Source organism: Tachyglossus aculeatus, chromosome 24, assembly GCF_015852505.1.
Source record: "Tachyglossus aculeatus isolate mTacAcu1 chromosome 24, mTacAcu1.pri, whole genome shotgun sequence".
Classification (NCBI taxonomy): Eukaryota; Metazoa; Chordata; class Mammalia; order Monotremata; family Tachyglossidae; genus Tachyglossus; species Tachyglossus aculeatus.
In genome coordinates, this window is record NC_052089.1 from 6,259,916 (window position 1) to 6,279,714 (window position 19,799).

Sequence of the window (19,799 nt, forward strand, 5' to 3'; positions counted from 1 at the left end):
CGGAGCCGAGATTTGAAGTCACGACCTCTGACTCCAAAGCCCATACTCTCCTAGCTCCACCTAAAGAAATGTGGAAAAGCAGGAGGCTTTTCACTGAACCGACGTTTTTTTCTTTAAGGAAAGAACCTGAGGGCAAGTGTCCCCCGGGCCGCGCCGGGGATCCCCTCTTATCAAGAGTTTGTCTTCAAAGCCCCAAGGGTGCTTGCAGGTAGAGGGGTGAGAAAGAAAGAGAATCCCGCCCCCCCCCCCCCCCCCCATGCTTTTCCGTCTCCCCATCTCGGAAGATCACGACCAGGGCCATCACTGATTCGGGCGGCCTGCTCGGCCCGACGTCCCATCGCCAACGGGGGAGGCAGGACACCCAGAAGGAAACGGCGGCATTGTCCCCTCGACCCTCCAATCATTTGACATCCATGGTTTTTCAAACACCGCGGGCCCCATGCGGAACGGGGGCTCCGGCCGACTTACGTGGAATCTACCCCAGTGCTTGGCAAATGCCACGATTATTACTACTATGATTATAACGTAATATTATTGTTCTGGTAATAATGGTGAACTTGGTTTAAAGTATTTAAAACCAGATTACGTTATCAGTGCTCATTATTTGGGTGTATGTTATGCAAAGTATAGATAATATATGATTTTTCTAGACTGTGAGCCCATTGTTGGGTAGGGACCGTCTCTGTACGTTGCCAACTTGTACTCCCCAAGCGCTTAGTACAGTGCTCCGCACACAGTAAGCGCTCAATAAATACGACTGAATGAATGAATATGCCAATGAACACTTTTCAATCTGCCACTGCCTTTGTTATTTAATCTGCCATTCATTTACTGGGGAGAGGCAATTAATTCCTTCTACTACTAGGAGAAGACTATCAAGTGCTCCAGCCGACAGTTTTGGGTCCATCAAATGCCTCCCAAGGGCTGAGCAATCAGTCTAGACCGTAAGCTCATTGTGGGCAGGGAATGTGTCTACCGACTGTACCATACTGTACTCTCTCCAGCGATCGGCACAGTGCTCTGCACACAGTAAGCGCTCAAATACCGCTAACGACGACGACAGCCAAATGCACGATTGACGGAAAGGAGAGGGGATGGAGGGGTAGCAAGGGCTTAATTGGGGAAGGCCAGTTGGAGGAGATGTGATTTTTCGGTGGTTTAGGGCGGCGGGAAGAGCGGTGGAATGCCAAATAGGAAAGAAGAGGGAATACGGACAAGGCGTCAGTGGTGGGACAGAGGTACGGAGAGTAGGTTAACGTTATAATAGCAGTTTGTGTGGGCTGGGATATAATGGATCAGGGAGGGTTTGATTGAGTGCTTTGAAGCTGATGAAAAGGAATTTCCGTTTGACGCTGAAGTGGGTGGGCAACATTTGCAATTTTTGAGGAGTGGGGAGATAACAATGATGGCATTTATAAGCGCTTACTACGTGCGGAGCACTGTTCTAAGTGCTGGGGCGGTTACGAGGCGATTGGGTTGTCCCATGGGGGGCTCACGGTCTTCATCTCCATTTTCCAGATGAGGGAACTGAGGCCCAGAGAAGTGAAGTGACCTGCCCCAAGTCACGCAGCTGACAGTTGGCAGAGCCGGGATCTGAACCCGTGACCTCTGACTCCCAACTCCGGGCTCTTTCCACTGAGCCCTGCTGCTTGACCGGTTTTCCAGGAAAATGATCCAGGCAGCAGAATGAGGAACAGACTGGAGAGTTTGGATGGAGAGGAAAGGCTAGCGTCTGGAGACGGCACGGAGTTGAACTGACGGGATTTCATAAAATAGACCGAATGTGCGGGTCGAATGAGAGAGACGAGTCGGAGGTGATGCCAAGATTCCAGGCTGGTGAGAAGGAGGGAATGGTGGTGCTGTCTACAGTGACAGGACATTCATTCATTCATTCAATCGTATTTATTGAGTGCTTACTGTGTGCAGAGCACCGTACTAAGCTAAGGACAGTCAGGGAGAGGACAGCGTTTGGGTGGGAAGATGAGGAATTCGGGTTTGGGCGGGTTAGGTTTGAGGTGCAGGTGGGACATTTAAGTAGAGATGTCCCGAGGGCAAGAGAGAATTGCATTCATTCATTCAATCGTATTTATTGAGCGCTTACTGTGTGCAGAGCACTGTACTAAGCTCTTGGGAAGTCCAAGTTGGCAACGCATAGAGATGGTCCCTACCCAACAGTGGGCTCACAGTCTAGAAGGGGGAGCCAAAGAACAAAACAAAACATATTAACAAAATAAAATAAATAGAATAAATATGCACAAATAAACTAAATAGAGTAATAAATTCGTACATATATACATATATACAGGTGCTGTGGGGAGGGGAAGGAGGTAAGGTAAGAAGGAGGTAAGGAGGGAGGTAATTGCAAGACTGCAGAGAGGATAGAGGCGCTATCAAAAGAGTGTAATTTATTGCCTAAACTGGATTATCGACCCAACAACTTTTTAATCTACTAGCCCCACCTCCATAGAACACTTAATAAAAATAATAATAATCATTTTGGTATTTGTTAAGCGCTTACTACGTGCAACACACTGTTCTAAGCGCTGGGGAGGATACGAGGTGATCAGGTTATCCCATGTGGGGCTCACAAAACCCATTTTCCAGATGAGGGAACTGAGACCCAGAGAAGTGCAGTGACTTGCTCAAAGTCGCACAGCTGACAATTGGCGGAGCCAGGATTTGAACCCATAACCTCTGACTCCCAAGCCCGGGCTCTTTCCAAAATATAATGACATTTCTTAAGCGCTTACTACGTGCAAAGCACTGTTCTAAGCGCTGGGGAGGTTACAAGGTGATCAGGTCGTCCCTCGGGGGGCTCACAGTCTTCATCCCCATTTTCCAGATGAGGTCACTGAGGCCCAGAGAAGTGAAGTGACTTGCCCCAAGCCACACAGCTGACAGTTGTCGGAACCAGGATTTGTACCCGTGACCTCTGACTCCAAAGCCCGGGCTCTTTCCACTGAGCCACGCCGCTTCTCTATCCTGTATCAAAATCCTGTAAAAATCCTGTAGCAAGTCTTACGTGAGATTTATTTTCTACCCAGCCTGCCTGAATCCTTATCTTTTTTAGATCAAACACTTTGCCGTTAATTTTCCCGGAAAGCCGAACTAAAACAACAGCTCGGCCTGGCCATTCAGTCACTGGCACAGGAGCCAAACCGAGATATACTACACAGTCCCTTTGGTCGAGAGAACTTGAAAATGCATCTGTATTCAAAGAGGAACAAAACTGACTCTTGTCAGTCTTGGACTTCCCAAGCACCTAGTACAGTGCTCTGCACACAGTAAGAGCTCAATAAATACGATTGAATTGAATGAATGACTCTTGGCCAGTCAATCGGATTTTCTGACCGGGTTTGCACTCTCTCTCCTCTTCCACTCACAGTTCTTTGAAAGAGAAGCAGCGTGGCTCAGTGGAAAGAGCCCAGGCTTTGGAGGCAGAGGTCATGGGTTCAAATCCTGGCTCCGCCACTTATAATGATGGCATTTATTAAGCGCTTACTATGTGCAAAGCACTGTTCTTGTTAGCTGCGTGACTCTGGGCAAGTCACTTCACTTCTCCGGGCCTCAGTTCCCTCATCTGGAAAATGGGGATTAAGACTGTGAGCCCCCCGTGGGACAACCGGATCACCTTGTAACCTCCCCAGCGCTTAGAACAGTGCTTTGCACATAGTGAGCACTTAATAAATGCCATCATTATTATTATTTAAAAGGTGCCATACTTCTGTACTGTACTCCCCCAAGCGCTTAGTACAGTGCTCTGGCACATAGTAAGCACTTAATAAATACCATTGATGATTCTTTCCCCCCAAATGGAGGAGTTTCATTCCTCAACTGGCCCGCGCTCAGAAAATAGTCCACGTTTTCTTGTGCGAGAAGCAGTGTGACCTAGTGAGAAGCAGCGTGGCCTAGTGGAAAGAGCCCGGACTTGGGAGTCAGAGGTTGTGAGTTCTAATCCTGGCTCCACCACTTGTCAGCTGTGTGACTTTGGGCAAGTTACTTCACTTCTCTGAGCCTCAGTTACCTCATTTGGAAAATGGGGATTAAGACTGTGAACCCCCCGTGGGACAACCGGATCACCTTGTAACCTCCCCAGCACTTAGAACAGCGCTTTGCTCATAGTAGGTGCTTAATAAATGCCGTTATTATTATTATTTAAAAGGTGCCATACTTTTGTATTGTACTCCCCCAAGTGCTTAGTACAGTGCTCTGGCACATAGTAAGCACTTAATAAATACCATTGATGATTCTTTCCCCCCAAATGGAGGAGTTTCATTCCTCAACTGGCCCGCGCTCAGAAAATAGCAGTCCACATTTCCTTGTGCGAGAAGCAGCGTGGCCTAGTGGAAAGAGCCCGGGCTTTGGAGTCAGAGGTCATGGGTTCAAATCCCGGCTCCGCCACTTGTCGGCTGGGTGACTTTGGGCAAGTCACTTCACTTCTCTGGGCCTCAGTTCCCTCATCTGTAAAATGGGGATTAAGACTGGGAGCCCCCCGTGGGACAACCGGATCACCTTGTAACCTCCCCAGCGCTTAGAACAGTGCTTTGCTCATAGTAAGTGCTAAATAAGTGCCATTATTATTATTATTATTATTATTATTATTAAAAAGGTGTCATACCTTTGTATTGTACTCCCCCAAGTGCTTAGTACAGTGCTCTGGCACATATTAAGCACTTGATAAATACCATTGATGATGATTCTTTCCCCCTCAAACGGAGGAGTTTTATCCCTTAACTGGCCCGCGCTCAGAAAATAGCAGTCCACATTTTCTTGTGCTTCTATAAAGGGCTGTGAAGGAAACGACTCCGTGGGAAACCCTGGTTTTCTGTTGCTACTTTTTTAAGCGCTGGAATAGATCCGAGTTCATCGAAGTCCCCGTCCCACTTGGGGCTCACAGTCTGAATCCCCGTTTGGCGGAAGAGGTAAGTGAGGGACAGAGAAGTGAAGTGACTGGCCCAAGGTCACCCAGCAAACGGGTAGTGGAGCTGGAGTCCTTCTGATTCCCAGGCCCAGGCTCTCGCCACTCGGCCACACCGTTTCTCTGGCTCCTACCTGTTTTCCTTGACTCGACTCTCTCTTCTACCCACCTATAAATCTTGTCGGTTCTACCTTCCCGTCACGGTAAAATCCCCCCTCTCCTCTCAGTCCAAACTGCGTCGTCAGCTGTGCGACTCTGGGCAAGTCTCTTCACTTCTCTGGGCCTCAGTGACCTCATCTGTAAAATGGGGATGACGACTGGGACAACCTGAGCACTTTGTAACCTCCCCAGGGCTGCTTAGAACAGTGCTTTGCACATAGTAAGCGCTTAATAAATGCCATTATTATTATCTAAGCGCTTGTATCCCACCTTAAATACTGTACCAGCCTGCTCGTTTCCTTCTGTCTCCTGTCACTCCCCGATCCAGGCCGTACCTCACTTGGCTGCCCGCATCGTATTTCTAAAAAGACATTCGATCCTCATCTCCCCATTCCTCAAGGAACACCAACGTTTGCCCATTCATCGACAGAAACTCCTCACCACCAACCCATTCACCTCTACGCCGACCTACTCACTACCCAACCAGATTTGCCTGTATCCACCCCGGGGCTTGTTACGGTGCTCGGCAAATAGTGAGTGTTAAAGAAATACCATTATTATTATTAATAATCTTAATCTTGTCTGCCTCACCACCAACCCTCTGCCAAGTCCACCATCTGGAACTCCCTCCCACTTCATCTCTGGCAGACTGTCACTCTCCCCGCCTTCAAAGTCGTATTAAAATCACATCTCTGCCAAGAAACCTTCGCCAACTAAGCTCATTTCCTCACCCTATTTGCCCGCCCCTCTGCTTTGACCCACCCCACTTACCCCACTGCCACCATTTATGTACCTTTCATTCATTCGCTCATTTAACAGTGTTTATTGAGCGCTTACTGTGTGCAGAGACCCGTACTAAGCGCTTGGGAGAGTACAACATAAAGAGAGACACATTCCCATCCGGCCTCTCCTCCTTATTCCCTGCCGTTTCCCCTCTCTGTCATTTATCCCCCCTCTAGATCGCTTAGTACAGTGCTCTGCACACAGTAAGTGCTCAATAAATACGATTGAATTGAATGAATGAATAGATCGTATCCTCCTTATGGGCAGGGACGATGTCTAAATCTATTGCGCTGTAATCTCCCAAGCACTTTGTCCGGGGGTTCCGCACGCGATACCATCACTTGATAGATTAGAATTACATCTTCGGCAGGAGACCGTCCCCAACGAAGCCCCGGTTTCCTCTACTCCCTCTCCCTTCTGTCACTTTATGCTAACGATATTCACCCCACCCCTCAGCCCCACAGCACTTGGGTACGTTTCTGTAACTTTTTTTCACATCTTTTCCCCCTTCTACGGACAGCTTCCCGTGGGCAGGGAACACGTCTACCAACTCTGTTGCTCTGTGCTCCCCAATAATAATGATGGTATTTGTTAAGCACTTACTATGTGCAAAGCACTTAGTACCGCGCTCTTGCACACAGTAAGCCCTCAATAAATACCGGTAACAGATCGATTCTGCCTCCCCCTTCTTTGTGAGCACCGTCCAACATAAGGGCAACCACTTCTGTTCCCAATCCTGGAGGACGGCTCCAATCTCAATGCTCCCTTTAGAGTCAAAGGGTCCTCTCTCCACCGATAGCTCGACGCCGTGCGGTGCGCAACGAGAAGCTCAAGGCAACCGGCTGCCGTCAGAAAGATGAGGAAAGAAGCTTCCGACAAACCATTTTAATACAGCTGTCTCCGAACGAGCTTGAGAGATCCGTCACCATCTCCTGCGCCAAGATTTCCACGGCTTTGAGTTCCAGCCCATGCTTCCTCACGAACGCTTCGCTGGCCAGAACAGCCGCCGCGGCCCCGTCGGACGTCGGGCTAGGTGGAAGCAAACGGGGTCAGCCCCGGGATAAACGCTGCTTCCAAAGGGAGAATCGGACTGACTAAGGACCTGGTGGGGGTACGGAGCACTGTGCTGAGTGCGGGGAGAAAAATACACAAATGCGAGTCGGGCACGGTCTCTGATCCCCCAGGAGCTCACAGCCTAAAAATAACACGGTGAAAGGTTCGGCTGCGGACATAATCGGGAAGGTGAAATAATATGAACGCAGAGCACGATCAGCTCTGGGATAAACACTGTTTGCAAAGTGCGAAGTAGAGTCGTGTTGATTGAGCACTGACTGTGTGCAGGGAACTCTGCTGAGGGCTGGGGGGAAAGAATACACAAAAGGGATCTCTGGACTTCACAACCTGAAAAGTGGTGGGGAATGGTTTGGCTGTAGACACCCCAAGAAATGTAAAAACTGCAAAGCAAAATGTTAGAGGACGAAGCTCGGAGCCCAACAGGACTGATGGTCAGAGAGTCCCACTGGGGCATCGGATGCCGAGGACGGTCCCAATCCAAACTTCGGCATCGGATGCCGAGGACGGTCACAATCCAAACTTCCCAGACTTCTGCAGCCTTGAGGCCCACCCACACAGGGCGTATGTTTCCCGCAGGGATAGCCCAAGATGGGAAATTAACAACAGTCCCCTTCAGGAGTCAGCTTCATTATACCGGGGGCGGTCTTCCCTTCCCTTTGTTGCTGCTGACTTGGGTCAGTCCACTTAGTCGATATCCTGCCTCTAGACCCTAAGCTCGCTCTGGGCAGGGAATGTTTCTGTTTATTGTTGTATTGTCCTCTCCCAAGCACTGAGTACAATGCTCTGCACGTATAAATTCATTCAATCGTATTTATCGAGCGTTTAACTGTGTGCGGAGCACTGTACTAAGCGCTTGGGAAGTACAAGTTGGCGACATCAGTACAACAGACTGACTGATTATCGGTGTCCCCTCCTGCGGGTGGGCACAGAAAGAAGGAAAAATTCAAATCTGTCGGTTCCTCAGCAAAGGGTCAGTTGAGGAGGAGAGACTGACACTGTGATACGAGGGTTTGAGATTATCTGTGGCTTTACTGATAAATGCCATGATAAGAATGATCTTTATTAAGTGCGTACTAATACGCCAAATCCTGCGCTAAGTGGCAGAACGGGACAAGATAATCACAACTGAGCCCAGACTTTGGGGATCAAAGTCTAAGAGGGGAGGTGAATGGGTATTTTAGCTCCGTTTTTTAGCTGGGGAAATCGAGGCCAAGAGAAGTGACTTGTCCAAGGTGTCACAGGCGCTCAGAAGCAGAGCTGGGACGCCAACCCAACTCTCCCGCCTCTCAGCGCCGGCCTCTTTCTACTAGGCCACACTGCCTTCCTTTATATCCACAGATCCTCTGATGGACGCTAACTACGAATAACAGAGTGGACGAGTAGCCACTAATCCTAACTTAATCTGAGGAGGATGTTGGGAGAAAACTGCTAACAGTGTTACCATAAAGGGTGGCTCACAACAATCCTTTGTTGGAATAAAAGATCTCCGGCTGATAATGAAGGAAAAGCCGTATACCCAGTTCCCCTAGATTCTTGCCACCCTCCAATGTCCCGTGCATGCCCAGAAGCAGTTGTGTCCAACCATGTGAAACACCAGGCGTAACGGAGCCAATTCCCTGCTTCTTTAGTCGATCGTATTTATTGAGCGCTTACTGTGTGCAGAGCACTGTACTAAGCGCTTGAGAGCGTTAAGAGCTAAGTGTGTTCTAGCCAAAAAGCCCAGTGGGGACACTTGCTACGGCAGGACCGAGTGCAGATTCTTTTCAGGAGGCTGAAAATGTCTTTGGAAAATGAAAATAACTTTATTCAACATCATCGGCTAGGAGTTTCTTACTGGTCCTTGTCCAAGTCAACGAAACAGGAATGCCACCGGCGTTGTGTCGGTCAGTCGATCATATTTATTGAGTGCTTACTGTACTGAGCACTAGGGAGAGTACGATATAACAATAAACTGACACACTCACTGCCCACAATGAGTCTGGAGGGAGAGACAGGCATCAACAGTGTCTACGTCTATGGAAGACTGGCTCCTCTAGACTGTAAGTTCATTTATAAGTAATGATAAAAATAATAATGGCATTTATTAAGCACTTACTATGTGCCAAGCACCGTTCTAAGTGCTGGGGAGATTACAAGGTGATCAGGTTGTCCCCCAGTGGTTCATGGTCTTAATCCCCATTTTACAGATGAGGTAACTGAGGCACAGAGAAGTGAAGCGACTTGCCCAAAGTCACACAGTTGACGACTGGCGGAGTCGGGATTTGAACCCATGACCTCTGACTCCAAAGCCCGGGACCTTTCCACTGAGCCACACATGTTGGCTAATCCTGTGTACTGTGCTCTCCCAAGAGCTCATTACGACGCTCGGCACTCAGTAAACGCTCAATAAATCCCGATTGACTGACTGATCGTTTAAATCCGGGCATTTTTCAAATAACAGCAATTCTTGATTTCCTTTGCTCTGCAGTTTCTCAGTGACTATAAATATTCCTGATCGGCTTCGTGAGAAGCATCTGGCCCGGGGAGGGGAGCAACAGATCCAGCAACAGAATAAGGTCACGTCTCCTCCAGGATGCCTTCCCCGATTACGCCGTCTTGTCCCAGACGCATTAGTAATAATAATGATGATGATGATGATAATAATAATAATAATAATAATAATAATGATAATGGCATTTGTTAAGCACTTACTATGTGCCAAGCACATTCTTCCTTATCCTGGATCTGTAACCTTTAGGCACGTAGTATTTGTCCCACCCTCAACCCTACAGCCCTTACATGTACATATCTTTAAATTATATATTATAAGCTATTTATATCAATTATATAAAGTATTAATATTAAGATCTGTCTCCCCCTCTAGACCCTAAGCTCGTTAAGGGCAGGGAATGTGTCTGCTAATTCTGTTGTACTCTCCACATAGTAAGCACTCAAATATCCCTGGTTGATTGACATTATGTTGCCGACTTATACTTCCCAAGCGCTTAGTACAGTGCTCTGCACACAGTAAACGCTCAGTAAATATGATGGAATGACTGAACGAATGGTGAGTCCCTCAAACTGCTGATGGCAGTTTTTAAAACAACGCTCTGTGTACGGTGGTAAGCTCCTCGAGGGTAGGGCTCTCAAGTCTGCCAACTCTCATAATAATAATAATAATAATAATGATAGCATTTACTACGTACTTACTAAAAGCACTGTTCTCTTGTGCTTTAATAATAATAATAATGATTCATTCATTCATTCATTCAATTGTATTTACTGAGCGCTTACTGTGTGCAGAACACTGTACTAAGCGCTTAGGAAGTACAAATTGGCAACACAATGATAATAATGATGGCATTTATTAAGTGCTTACTATGTGCAAAATACTGTTCTAAGCACTGGGGAGGCTACAAGGTGATCAGGCTGTCCCACGGGGGCTCAGTCTTAATTCCCATTTTCCAGATGAAGTAACTGAGGCCCAGAGAAGTGAAGTGACTTGCCCAAAGTCACACAGCTGACAATTGGCGGAGCCGGGATTTGAACCCATGTCCTCTGACCCTAAAGCCTGGGCTCTTTCCACTGAGCCATGCTGCTACACTGCTTTACTTTCCCAACTGCTTAGTATTCAGGGACTGCTCAATAAATACCATTGATTGATTGACACAGGAGGGATTGATGAAGGGAAACTCAGCAGGCAAGAAGGTTTTCCAAGGAAAAATGCGCTCCGCTTGGGAGCGGGGAGGGACGTGCTGGGGTGGAATTATAAAGCGGGGTTATTTCGGAATGAGGACGTTCAGGGGAGGTGGCTCAGAAAAAGGAGAAAAATCTCCAGGAGAGAGAGGGCCGGCAGCCAGGGTTTTCTCGGATCACTTGGCTTGGAAACAAGGCCTCGAAATAAAAAGAGCTCTTTGGGGACATGGAGAGCAGGAGGGAATTCATGCACTCATTCACCTACAAGCATTCTAAAGAGTGCTTTCTTTAAAGAAACTGATCTTGTACATATTTACTGTTCTCTTGTACGTATTTACTATTCTATTTATTTTGTCAATGACGTGCATCTAGCTTTACTTCTGCTTATTCTGATGACTCGACACCTGTCCACATGTTTTGTTTCGCTGTCCGTCTCCCCCTTCTAGACCGTGAGCCCGCTGTTGGGTAGGGACCGTCTCTATACGTTGCCGACCTGGACTTCCCAAGCGCTTAGTCCAGTGCTCTGCACACAGTAGGTGCTCCAGAAATACGACTGAATGAATGAATCTAGAAATCACACAAATGCGGAAGTAAGAGAATCCTGGCACGAAAAGGTCACTTGGCCATTAGAAGAAGCATAATTCTTACCAACACTGTAAGACCGTCAGGAAATCATAAATTTGTTTAGACTTCAGCACTTCATCTAGGCTGTACTGCTTCTGAAACTGGGAATACCTAGGAATGAAATGAACAATTGTTTTAAGAATAAATGATGTCCTGTAAATATAACTAAATATAACCAATAAATAAATTCATTTATTTTACTTGTACACATTCTATTTATTTTATTTTGTTAATATGTTTTGTTGTGTTCTCTGTCTCCCCCGTCTAGACTGTGAGCCCGTTGTTGGGTCGGGACCGTCTCTATATGTTGCCAACTTGTACTTCCCAAGCACTTCGTACAGTGCTCTGCACACAGTAAGCGCTCGATAAATATGACTGACTGACTGACTGAATGAATGAATAACTCTTCCATGACGGGGCTAACAAACGGTAGCCTGTTTCCTCCAAACCTTCCTGTGGCCGCCCTTCCCCCTCCTCACTGGCTTTAAGGCACTCCATCAGCTCTCCCACTCCTACCTTACCACTCTGATTTACGACAACCAAGCCTGCACGCTCTGCTCCTCAAATGCAGACTTTCTGTACCTCGATTTTGTCTATCTCTCCGCCCTCACTTTGTCCATGTCGTCCCTCCAGCCCGGAACCCCCCTCTCCCTTCAGATCCAACGGACCACTGCTCTCCCCGCCTTCAAAGTCCTCCTCATATCACATCTCCTCCTCAAATCACATCTCCTCCTCAAATCACATCTCCTCCAAGAAGCCTTCCCTGACTCTAAACTCTCATTTCCCCTCTTCGCCCTCCCTCCTGCATCACCTGTGCAGTTGGGTCTGTAATAACAATAATAATGTTGGTATTTGTTAAGCGCTTACTATGTGCAAAGCACTGTTCTAAGCGCTGGGGTAGATACAAGTTGATCAGGTTGTCCCACGTGAGGCTCACAGTCTTAAACCCCATTTTACAAATAGGGTAACTGAGGCACAGAGAAGTTAAGTGACTTGCCCAAAGTCACACAGCTAACAATTGTCAGAGCCGGGGTTTGAACCCATGACCTCTGACTCCAAAGCCCGTGCTCTTTCCACTGAGCCACGCTGCTTCTCTGTACCCTCGGCAACTGTAATTCAGCCCATCCTAAACCCCAAACTCTCCCATTGTGCCTACCTGTAATTTATTTTAATGTCTGTCTCCCCTTCTAGACTTCTTGTGGGCCGGTATGTCTATCAACTCTATAATAATAATAATGATGGCATTTATTAAGCGCTGGGGAAGAAGCAGCGTGGCTCAGTGGAAAGAGCCCGGGCCAGGAATTCAGAGGGACCTGAGTTCTAATCTGATCTAATCTAATCTAATCTGAGTTCTAGACTGAGAGCCCACTGTTGGGTAGGGAGCGTCTCTATGTGTTGCCAACTTGTACTTCCCAAGTGCTTAGTACAGTGCTCTGCACACAGTAAGCGCTCAATAAATACGATTGAATGAATGACTGAATAATCCTGGCTCTGCCACGTGTCTGCTGTGTGGCCCTGAGGGAGTCACTTCACTCCTCTGGGCCTCAGTTACCTCACCTGTAAAATGGAGGATAAGACCGGGAGCCCCACGTGGGACAGGGACCGCGTCCAACCCGATTTGCTTATATTTACCCCAGCGCTTACTTAACAAATACCACAATTATTATTATTATTATTATTATTATTATTATTATTAATCACTCCCCCAAGTGTGTTTTTAGAATGCTCTGCACACAGTAAGGGCTCAATAAATGCCACTGCCTGATTAACTGATTGATGGTGGGCTTCAATCTACAGCGCAACGCGCCAGGTTGTGAAACTGAGATTACATATCTACTACATGAGAAGCAGTGTGGCTCAATGGAGAGAGCCCGGGCTTTGGAGTCAGAGGTCACAGGTTCCAATCCCAGCTCCGCCAACTGTCAGCTGTGTGATGATGATCACAATGTATATATGTATATATGTTTGTACATATTTATTACTCTTTTGATTTATTTTACTTGCACATATCTATTCTATTAATTTTATTTTGTTAGTATGTTTGGTTTTGTTCTCTGTCTTCCCCTTTTAGACTGTGAGCCCACTGTTGGGTAGGGACTGTCTCTATATGTTGTCAATTTGTACTTCCCAAGCACTTAGTACAGTGCTCTGCACATAATAAGCACTCAATAAATACGACTGATGATGATGATGATGATGGCATTTATTAAGCGCTTACTCTGTGCAAAGCACTGTTCTAAGCGCTGGGGAGGTTACAAGGTGATCAGGTTGTCCCACGGGGGGCTCACAGTCTTAATCCCTATTTTACAGATGAGGGAACTGAGGCCCAGAGAAGTTAAATGACCTGCCCAAAGTCCCACAGCTGACACTTGGTGGAGCTGGGATTTGAACCCATGACCTCTGACTCCAAAGCCCGGGCTCTTTCCACTGAGCCACGCTGCTTCCCTAGCCACACTTCACTTCTCTGGGCCTCAGTGACCTCACCTGTAAAATGGGGATTAAGACTGTGAGCCCCACATGGGACAACCTGATCTCCTTGTATCCTTCCCAGTGCTTAGAACAGTGCTTTGCACATAGAAAGCACTTAACAAATACCATTATTATTATTATTATTGTTATTATTACTATTATTACTGTGAGCATTCTAGTCGGGGAGGGCTAGAGGTGAAAGACAACTATGCCCAAATGACCACCTCAAATCCAGAGCCTTGGCATTTTCAACCTTTGGCATTAAATGTTCTCTCAGTCACGACAAGTAACCTCAAACGGTTCAATGAACGATGCATTAATTTTCTCCCTACTAACACATCATAAAAGACTAGTTACTAAAGCTGACGGACTTTGAACATTTGCAGTTGAGCTCACTCAGCAACGGCACATACCTGAACACGAGCTCGGCGACTAAACGCACGAACGGCTTTGAAAAATTATCTCCGCGTTTCCTTGGAATTTACTCCGTAACCTTGTCCTTCCTAACAGGGTCACGGAGGGAGCTGGGAAAGATTATCTATCAATCGAGATTATTTATTGCACGCTTTCTGCGTGTAGAGCACTGTGCTAAGTTCTTGGGAGAGTATGACAGTTGGTAGACATTCAACCATATTTATTGAGCGCTTACTGTGTGCAGAGCACTGGACTAAGCGCTTATCCCTGCCCACAAGGAGCTGACAGTCTACAGGGGAAGACAGACAGAAAAATAAATCCAGGCAGGGGAAATGGCCGTTAGCTCATTCAATCATATTTATTAAGCACTTAATGTATGCAGAGCACTGTAATAATAATAATGATGATGGCATTTATTAAGCACTTACTATGTGCAAAGCAATGTTCTAAGTGCTGGGGTAGATACAAGGTAATCAAGTTGTCCCACGTGGGGATCACAGACTTTATCCTCATTTTACAGATGAGGTAACTGAGGCACAGAGAAGTGAAGTGACTTGCCCAGTCACACAGCTGACAAGTGGTGGAGCCCAGATTTGAACCCATGACCTCTGACTCCGAAGCTCTGTACTAAGCGCTTGCCTATGTAGTGAGGACTACAGAGTTAGTCCTACATAGCACATACGTACAATAAACCCACAGAGCCACGGTAGAGTCTGCTGGGTTTATTCAAGCATTTTAAAAAGCATCGTCATCATCAATAGCACTTCTTGACTGCTCATTATGTGCCGAGCACTGTACTAAGCAGCCACAAATAATGGTTCCAAGAGGGAACCCAGCTTTAATAATAATAATGATAATGATGGCATTTATTAAGCGCTTACTATGCACAAAGCACTGTTCTAAGTGCTGGGGTAGATACAAGGTAATCAAGTTGTCCCACGTGGGGCTCACAGTTCTAATCCTCATTTTACAGATGAGGTAACTGAGGCACAGAGAAGTGAAGTGACTTGCCCAGTCACACAGCTGACAAGTGGTGGAGCCTGGATTTGAACCCATGACCTCTGACTCCGAAGCACTGTACTAAACACTTGCCTATGTAGTGAGGACTACAGAGTTAGTCCTACATAGCACATACGTACAATAAACCCACAGAGCCTCGGTAGAGTCTGCTGGGTTTATTCAAGCATTTTAAAAAGCATCGTCATCATCAATAGCACTTCTTGACTGCTCATTATGTGCCAAGCACTGTACTAAGCAGCCACAAATAATGGTTCCAAGAGGGAACCCAGCTTTAATAATAATAATAATAATGGCATTTATTAAGCGCTTACTATGTGCAAAGCACTGTTCTAAGCGCTGGGGAGGTTACAAGGTGATCAGGTTGTCCCACCAGGGGAGGGGCTCACAGTCTTAAGCCCCATTTTACAGATAACTGAGGCCCAGAGAATAATAATAATAATAATAATAATGATATTTATTAAGCGCTTACTATGTGCAAAGCACTGTTCTAAGCGCTGGGGAGATTACAGGGTGATCAGGTTGTCCCATGGGGCTAACAGTCTTAATCCTCATTTTACAGATGAGGGAACTGAGGCCCAGAGAAGTGAAGTGACTTGCCCAAAGTCACACAGCTGTGACAACTGGCAGAGCCGGGATTTGAGACTAGAAAACTCCACTCATGTTTAGAGAGACGTACGATCCAAACTCAACATATCACACCTGGACTCTGGCAGCTACGCTAAAGTAGAGTTGAAGGGCATTCAAAGAATTTGCTCCGAGGGCCCTCAAAGACTTAACTCTGGTCTCCAGGTGTGTGCGTTTTCTCTCTCCCCTACCCCAACCCCCCAAAAAACGCCAAAAGCGATGAGCACGGACCAGTGAACGGTTCTCGGGATCGCAGACCAGGTGTCTGCAGGGGGCATGAATCGATCTTTCTGCACTGATTCCGCAGAACCGATTGCAAAAAACTTCATTTTTACAACGGCTCAGTCAGCCAACAGGGCTTTCTGAGCTTCCAAGCGACGAGCACTTTGGGTCAGGAACGTCTAACGTTTTTAACGTTCTAATGTGGTCTTAAATTAGGTTCCCAGGCCCCGGGGTCACATGGCACTATTTAAAAGTTACCGCAAATGGCCAGGGGAGGTGAGGAGGGACTGAGGACAGCCCAAGAATCGGGGATTGGAGTTAACCTGTTCAAGCATTATCGTTTAGCTGAGAAACAGTGTGGCCCAGTGGATAGAGCCCAAGCCTGGGAGTTAAAGGATCTGGGCTCAGCCATGTGTCTGTGACCTTGGGCAAGTCACTTAACTGCCCTGTGACTCAGTTACCTCATCTGTAAAATGGGAATTAAGACCGCGAGCCTCCTCGCGGACAGGGACTGCGTCCAACCTGTCTTATCTACCCCAGTGCTTAGGACGGTGCTTGGCATAAAGTGCTCAATGAAATAAAAAGAAACAGCAGCCGGCGGTCCGAACGCTCAATGGGGGGCGGGGGGTGATAACTGAACTCTGCTTTCCAGAATCCCAGCCACCATTTGCCCAGCTCTCGATCCCGGGGTGTAGGATCGAGGGGGTCCTTCCTCTCTGCCAGGTTCCCCCTCTATAATGGCTCTTAAATTATCACCCAACGAAGTAACAGCTCAAATGCCACCAACGAACTCTGACCCCGATGATCTCATTTTGGTGACGGGCAAGGTCACTCTATTTCCGCGGTTCTTTTCAAATGTGAACTGTTCTATCAGTCGGTCGGAGGCCAGCAGGCTAAAGTCACTGAAGCAGCTGGATCGTGAATACTTCTTTTTCAAAATGCAAGTTGTAATAATAATTGTGGGTTTTGAAGAGGATCCACGTGAAGAGGATCACGTCCCACCCAGGGCTCACAATCTAACTGTGGTATTTGTTAAGCGCTTACTTGTACATATTTACTATTCTATGTATTTTGTTAATGATGTGCATTTAGCGCTTAGTACAGTGCTCTGCACACAGTAAGCGCTCAATAAATACGACTGAATGAATTTAGCTTTAATTCTATTTAGTCTGACGACTTGACACCCGTCCACATGTTTTGTTTTGTTGTCTGTCTCCCACCTTCTAGACTGTGAGCCCGCTGCTGGGTAGGGACCGTCTCTATATGTCCAAGCGCTTAGTACAGTGCTCTGCACACAGTAGGCGCTCAAGAAATACGACTGAATGAATGAATGACTGAATGAATGAAAAGCACTGGAGGAGAACAAGTATCAAATCAGATGAGGGAACTGAAGCACAGAGAAGTGACTTCCCCAAGGTCACACAACAGTCAAGTGATGGAGCCAGGATTAGAACCCAGGTCCTCTTGACTCTCTGGATCGTGCTCTTTCCACGAGGCCACGATGCTCCTCTCTTTAATCCAGACGCAAAAAGTGCCTCATAAACACTAATACTAGAAACTTCTAGTGATTTTCCAGGATATGTTTTTCTTGGCCCAATGTCCTAGTCTTTTTATAGTCTCGAAAGCAGCCCCTGCCATACATAGCTTTTATTCCTAAATGACTGAAGCACTTAAAAAATGTCATTAAGCCTGGACAGTATTTTAAATGTGAAGGACACAGGACTCTGTGAGGTAACTGAGGCACAGAGAAGTTAAGTGACTTACCCAAGGTCACAGGTCTGGGTCTCTCAAAAGCAGCCCCGGCCACGCATAGCTTTTATTCCTAAATGACTGAAGCACTTAGAAAATGTCATTAAGCTTGGACAGTATTTTAAATGTGAAGGACACAGGACTCTGTGAGGTAACTGAGGCACAGAGAAGTTAAGTGACTTACCCAAGGTCACAGGTCTGGGTCTCTCAAAAGCACCCCCTACCATGCATAGCTTTTATTCCTAAATGACTGAAGCACTTAGAAAATGTCATTAAGCCTGGACAGTATTTTAAATGTGAAGGTCACAGAACTCTGTGGGGTAACAGGCACAGAGAAGTTAAGTGACTTATCCAAGGTCACAGGTCTGGGTCTCTCAAAAGTAGCTCCTGTCATGCATAGCTTTTATTCCTACATGACTGAAGCACTTAAAAAATGTCATTAAGCCTCAACAGCATTTTAAATGTGAAGGACACAGGACTCTGTGAGGTAACTGAGGCACAGAGAAGTGACTTATCCAAGGTCACAGGTCTGCGTCAGAAAGACCTGGGTTTTAAGCCCAGCTCTGTCACTCGCCTGCTGTGTGACTCTGGGCAAGTCACTTCCCTGGGCCTCAGTCAGTCATTCAATTGTATTTATTGAGCACTTACTGTGTGCAGGGCACTGTACTAAACGCTTGGGATTACCTCACCTGTAAAATGGGGATTAAGACCGTGAGCCCCACGTGGGACAGGGACTGTGTCCAACCCCATTATCTTGTCTGTAACCTAGCACTTAGTACAGTGCCTGACACATAGTAAGCACTTAAACACCATAAAAACAGAAAGCAGCCTAGGAGGGGTTCGATCTTTCTTACAGTCAGTCACTCTTGTTTAGAATTCATTCATTCATTCAATTGTATTTACTGAGTGCTTACTGTGTGCACAGCACTGGACTAAGCGCTTGGGAAGTCCAAGTTGGCAACATATAGAGACGGTCCCTACCCAACAGCGGGCTCACAGTCTAGAAGGGGAAGACAGAGAACAAAACAAAACGTATTAACAAAATAAAATAAATAGAATAAATATGTACAAATAAAATAGAGTAATAAATATGTATATATATATATATATATACAGGTGCTGTGGGGAGGGGAAGGAGGTAAGGCGGAGCCTATCAATCCATGAATTTCCCACTGTGGATAAAATCCACAGCATACAAGGGGTGAGCTGAAAACCAACTATGGACAGAAAAGGGGGGTAGCGTGGCTTAGTGGAAAGAGCCCGGGCTTTGGAGTCGGTGGTCATGGGTTCAAATCCCGGCTCCGCCACATGTCAGCTGTGTGACTTGGGGCAAGTCACTTCACTTCTCTGGGCCTCAGTTGCCTCATCTGTAAAATGGGGATTGACTGTGAGCTCCCATGTGGGACAACCCGATCACCTTGTAACCTCCCCAGCGCTGAGAACAGTGCTTTGCACATAGCAAGCGCTTAATAAATGCCATCATTATTATTATTATTATTTAGCTAAAGCTCAGCTAATCACACCTAGGGTGGTAAAACTGACTACAAATTCTGCTCACAACAGGAAAGATTGAGAACCGGGAATCAGGCTTGGGAATCAAAAGGATCTACGTTCTAATCCCTGCTCTGCCACTCAGCTGTTGTGTGTGTGATCTTGGGCGAGTCACTTCACTTCTCTGTGCCTCAGTTGTCTCATATGGAAAATGGGGATGAAGACTGAGAGGCCCTTGTGAGACGGGGACTGTATCCAACCTGATTAGCTGAGATTATCCCAGTGTTTAGTACAGTGTCTGGCCCAAAAGTAAGCACTTCAATACCATAAAAAACTTTCCCAGAGGAGTTTCTCGCTTCTACAGCCATAAAGGCAAACTCCCAAAGAAGGGCCTAATGTGACTTCAATATATTTCGGAATATAGCAGGGGAGGAAGTTGTTTTTAATATAACGGCTTTAATATAGGAAAGCCTGAAGGAAGGAAAGGTATAATCATTGGGGTAAACCAGAAAGCTCAGGACTGCTCTGCACCAAAGGGCACTGCCAACTGAAAGATTCGAATTTCACTAATAATAAT

At 46.6% G+C, this 19,799-nt stretch overlaps 1 protein-coding gene across 1 annotated transcript in view; it reads right to left on the minus strand.

Annotated features, from left to right (window-relative positions):
- SCP2 (sterol carrier protein 2) overlaps nucleotides 1-19,799 on the minus strand; it is a 99,629-nt gene that overhangs the window by 47,720 nt on the left and 32,110 nt on the right. Inside the window, exons 8-9 of the mRNA XM_038766078.1 lie at nucleotides 11,258-11,344; nucleotides 6,742-6,889 (exon numbers count right to left, since the gene is read on the minus strand). Of these exons, the coding sequence (XP_038622006.1) occupies nucleotides 6,742-6,889; nucleotides 11,258-11,344 (235 nt within the window). The remainder of the gene's footprint in view (nucleotides 1-6,741; nucleotides 6,890-11,257; nucleotides 11,345-19,799) is intronic.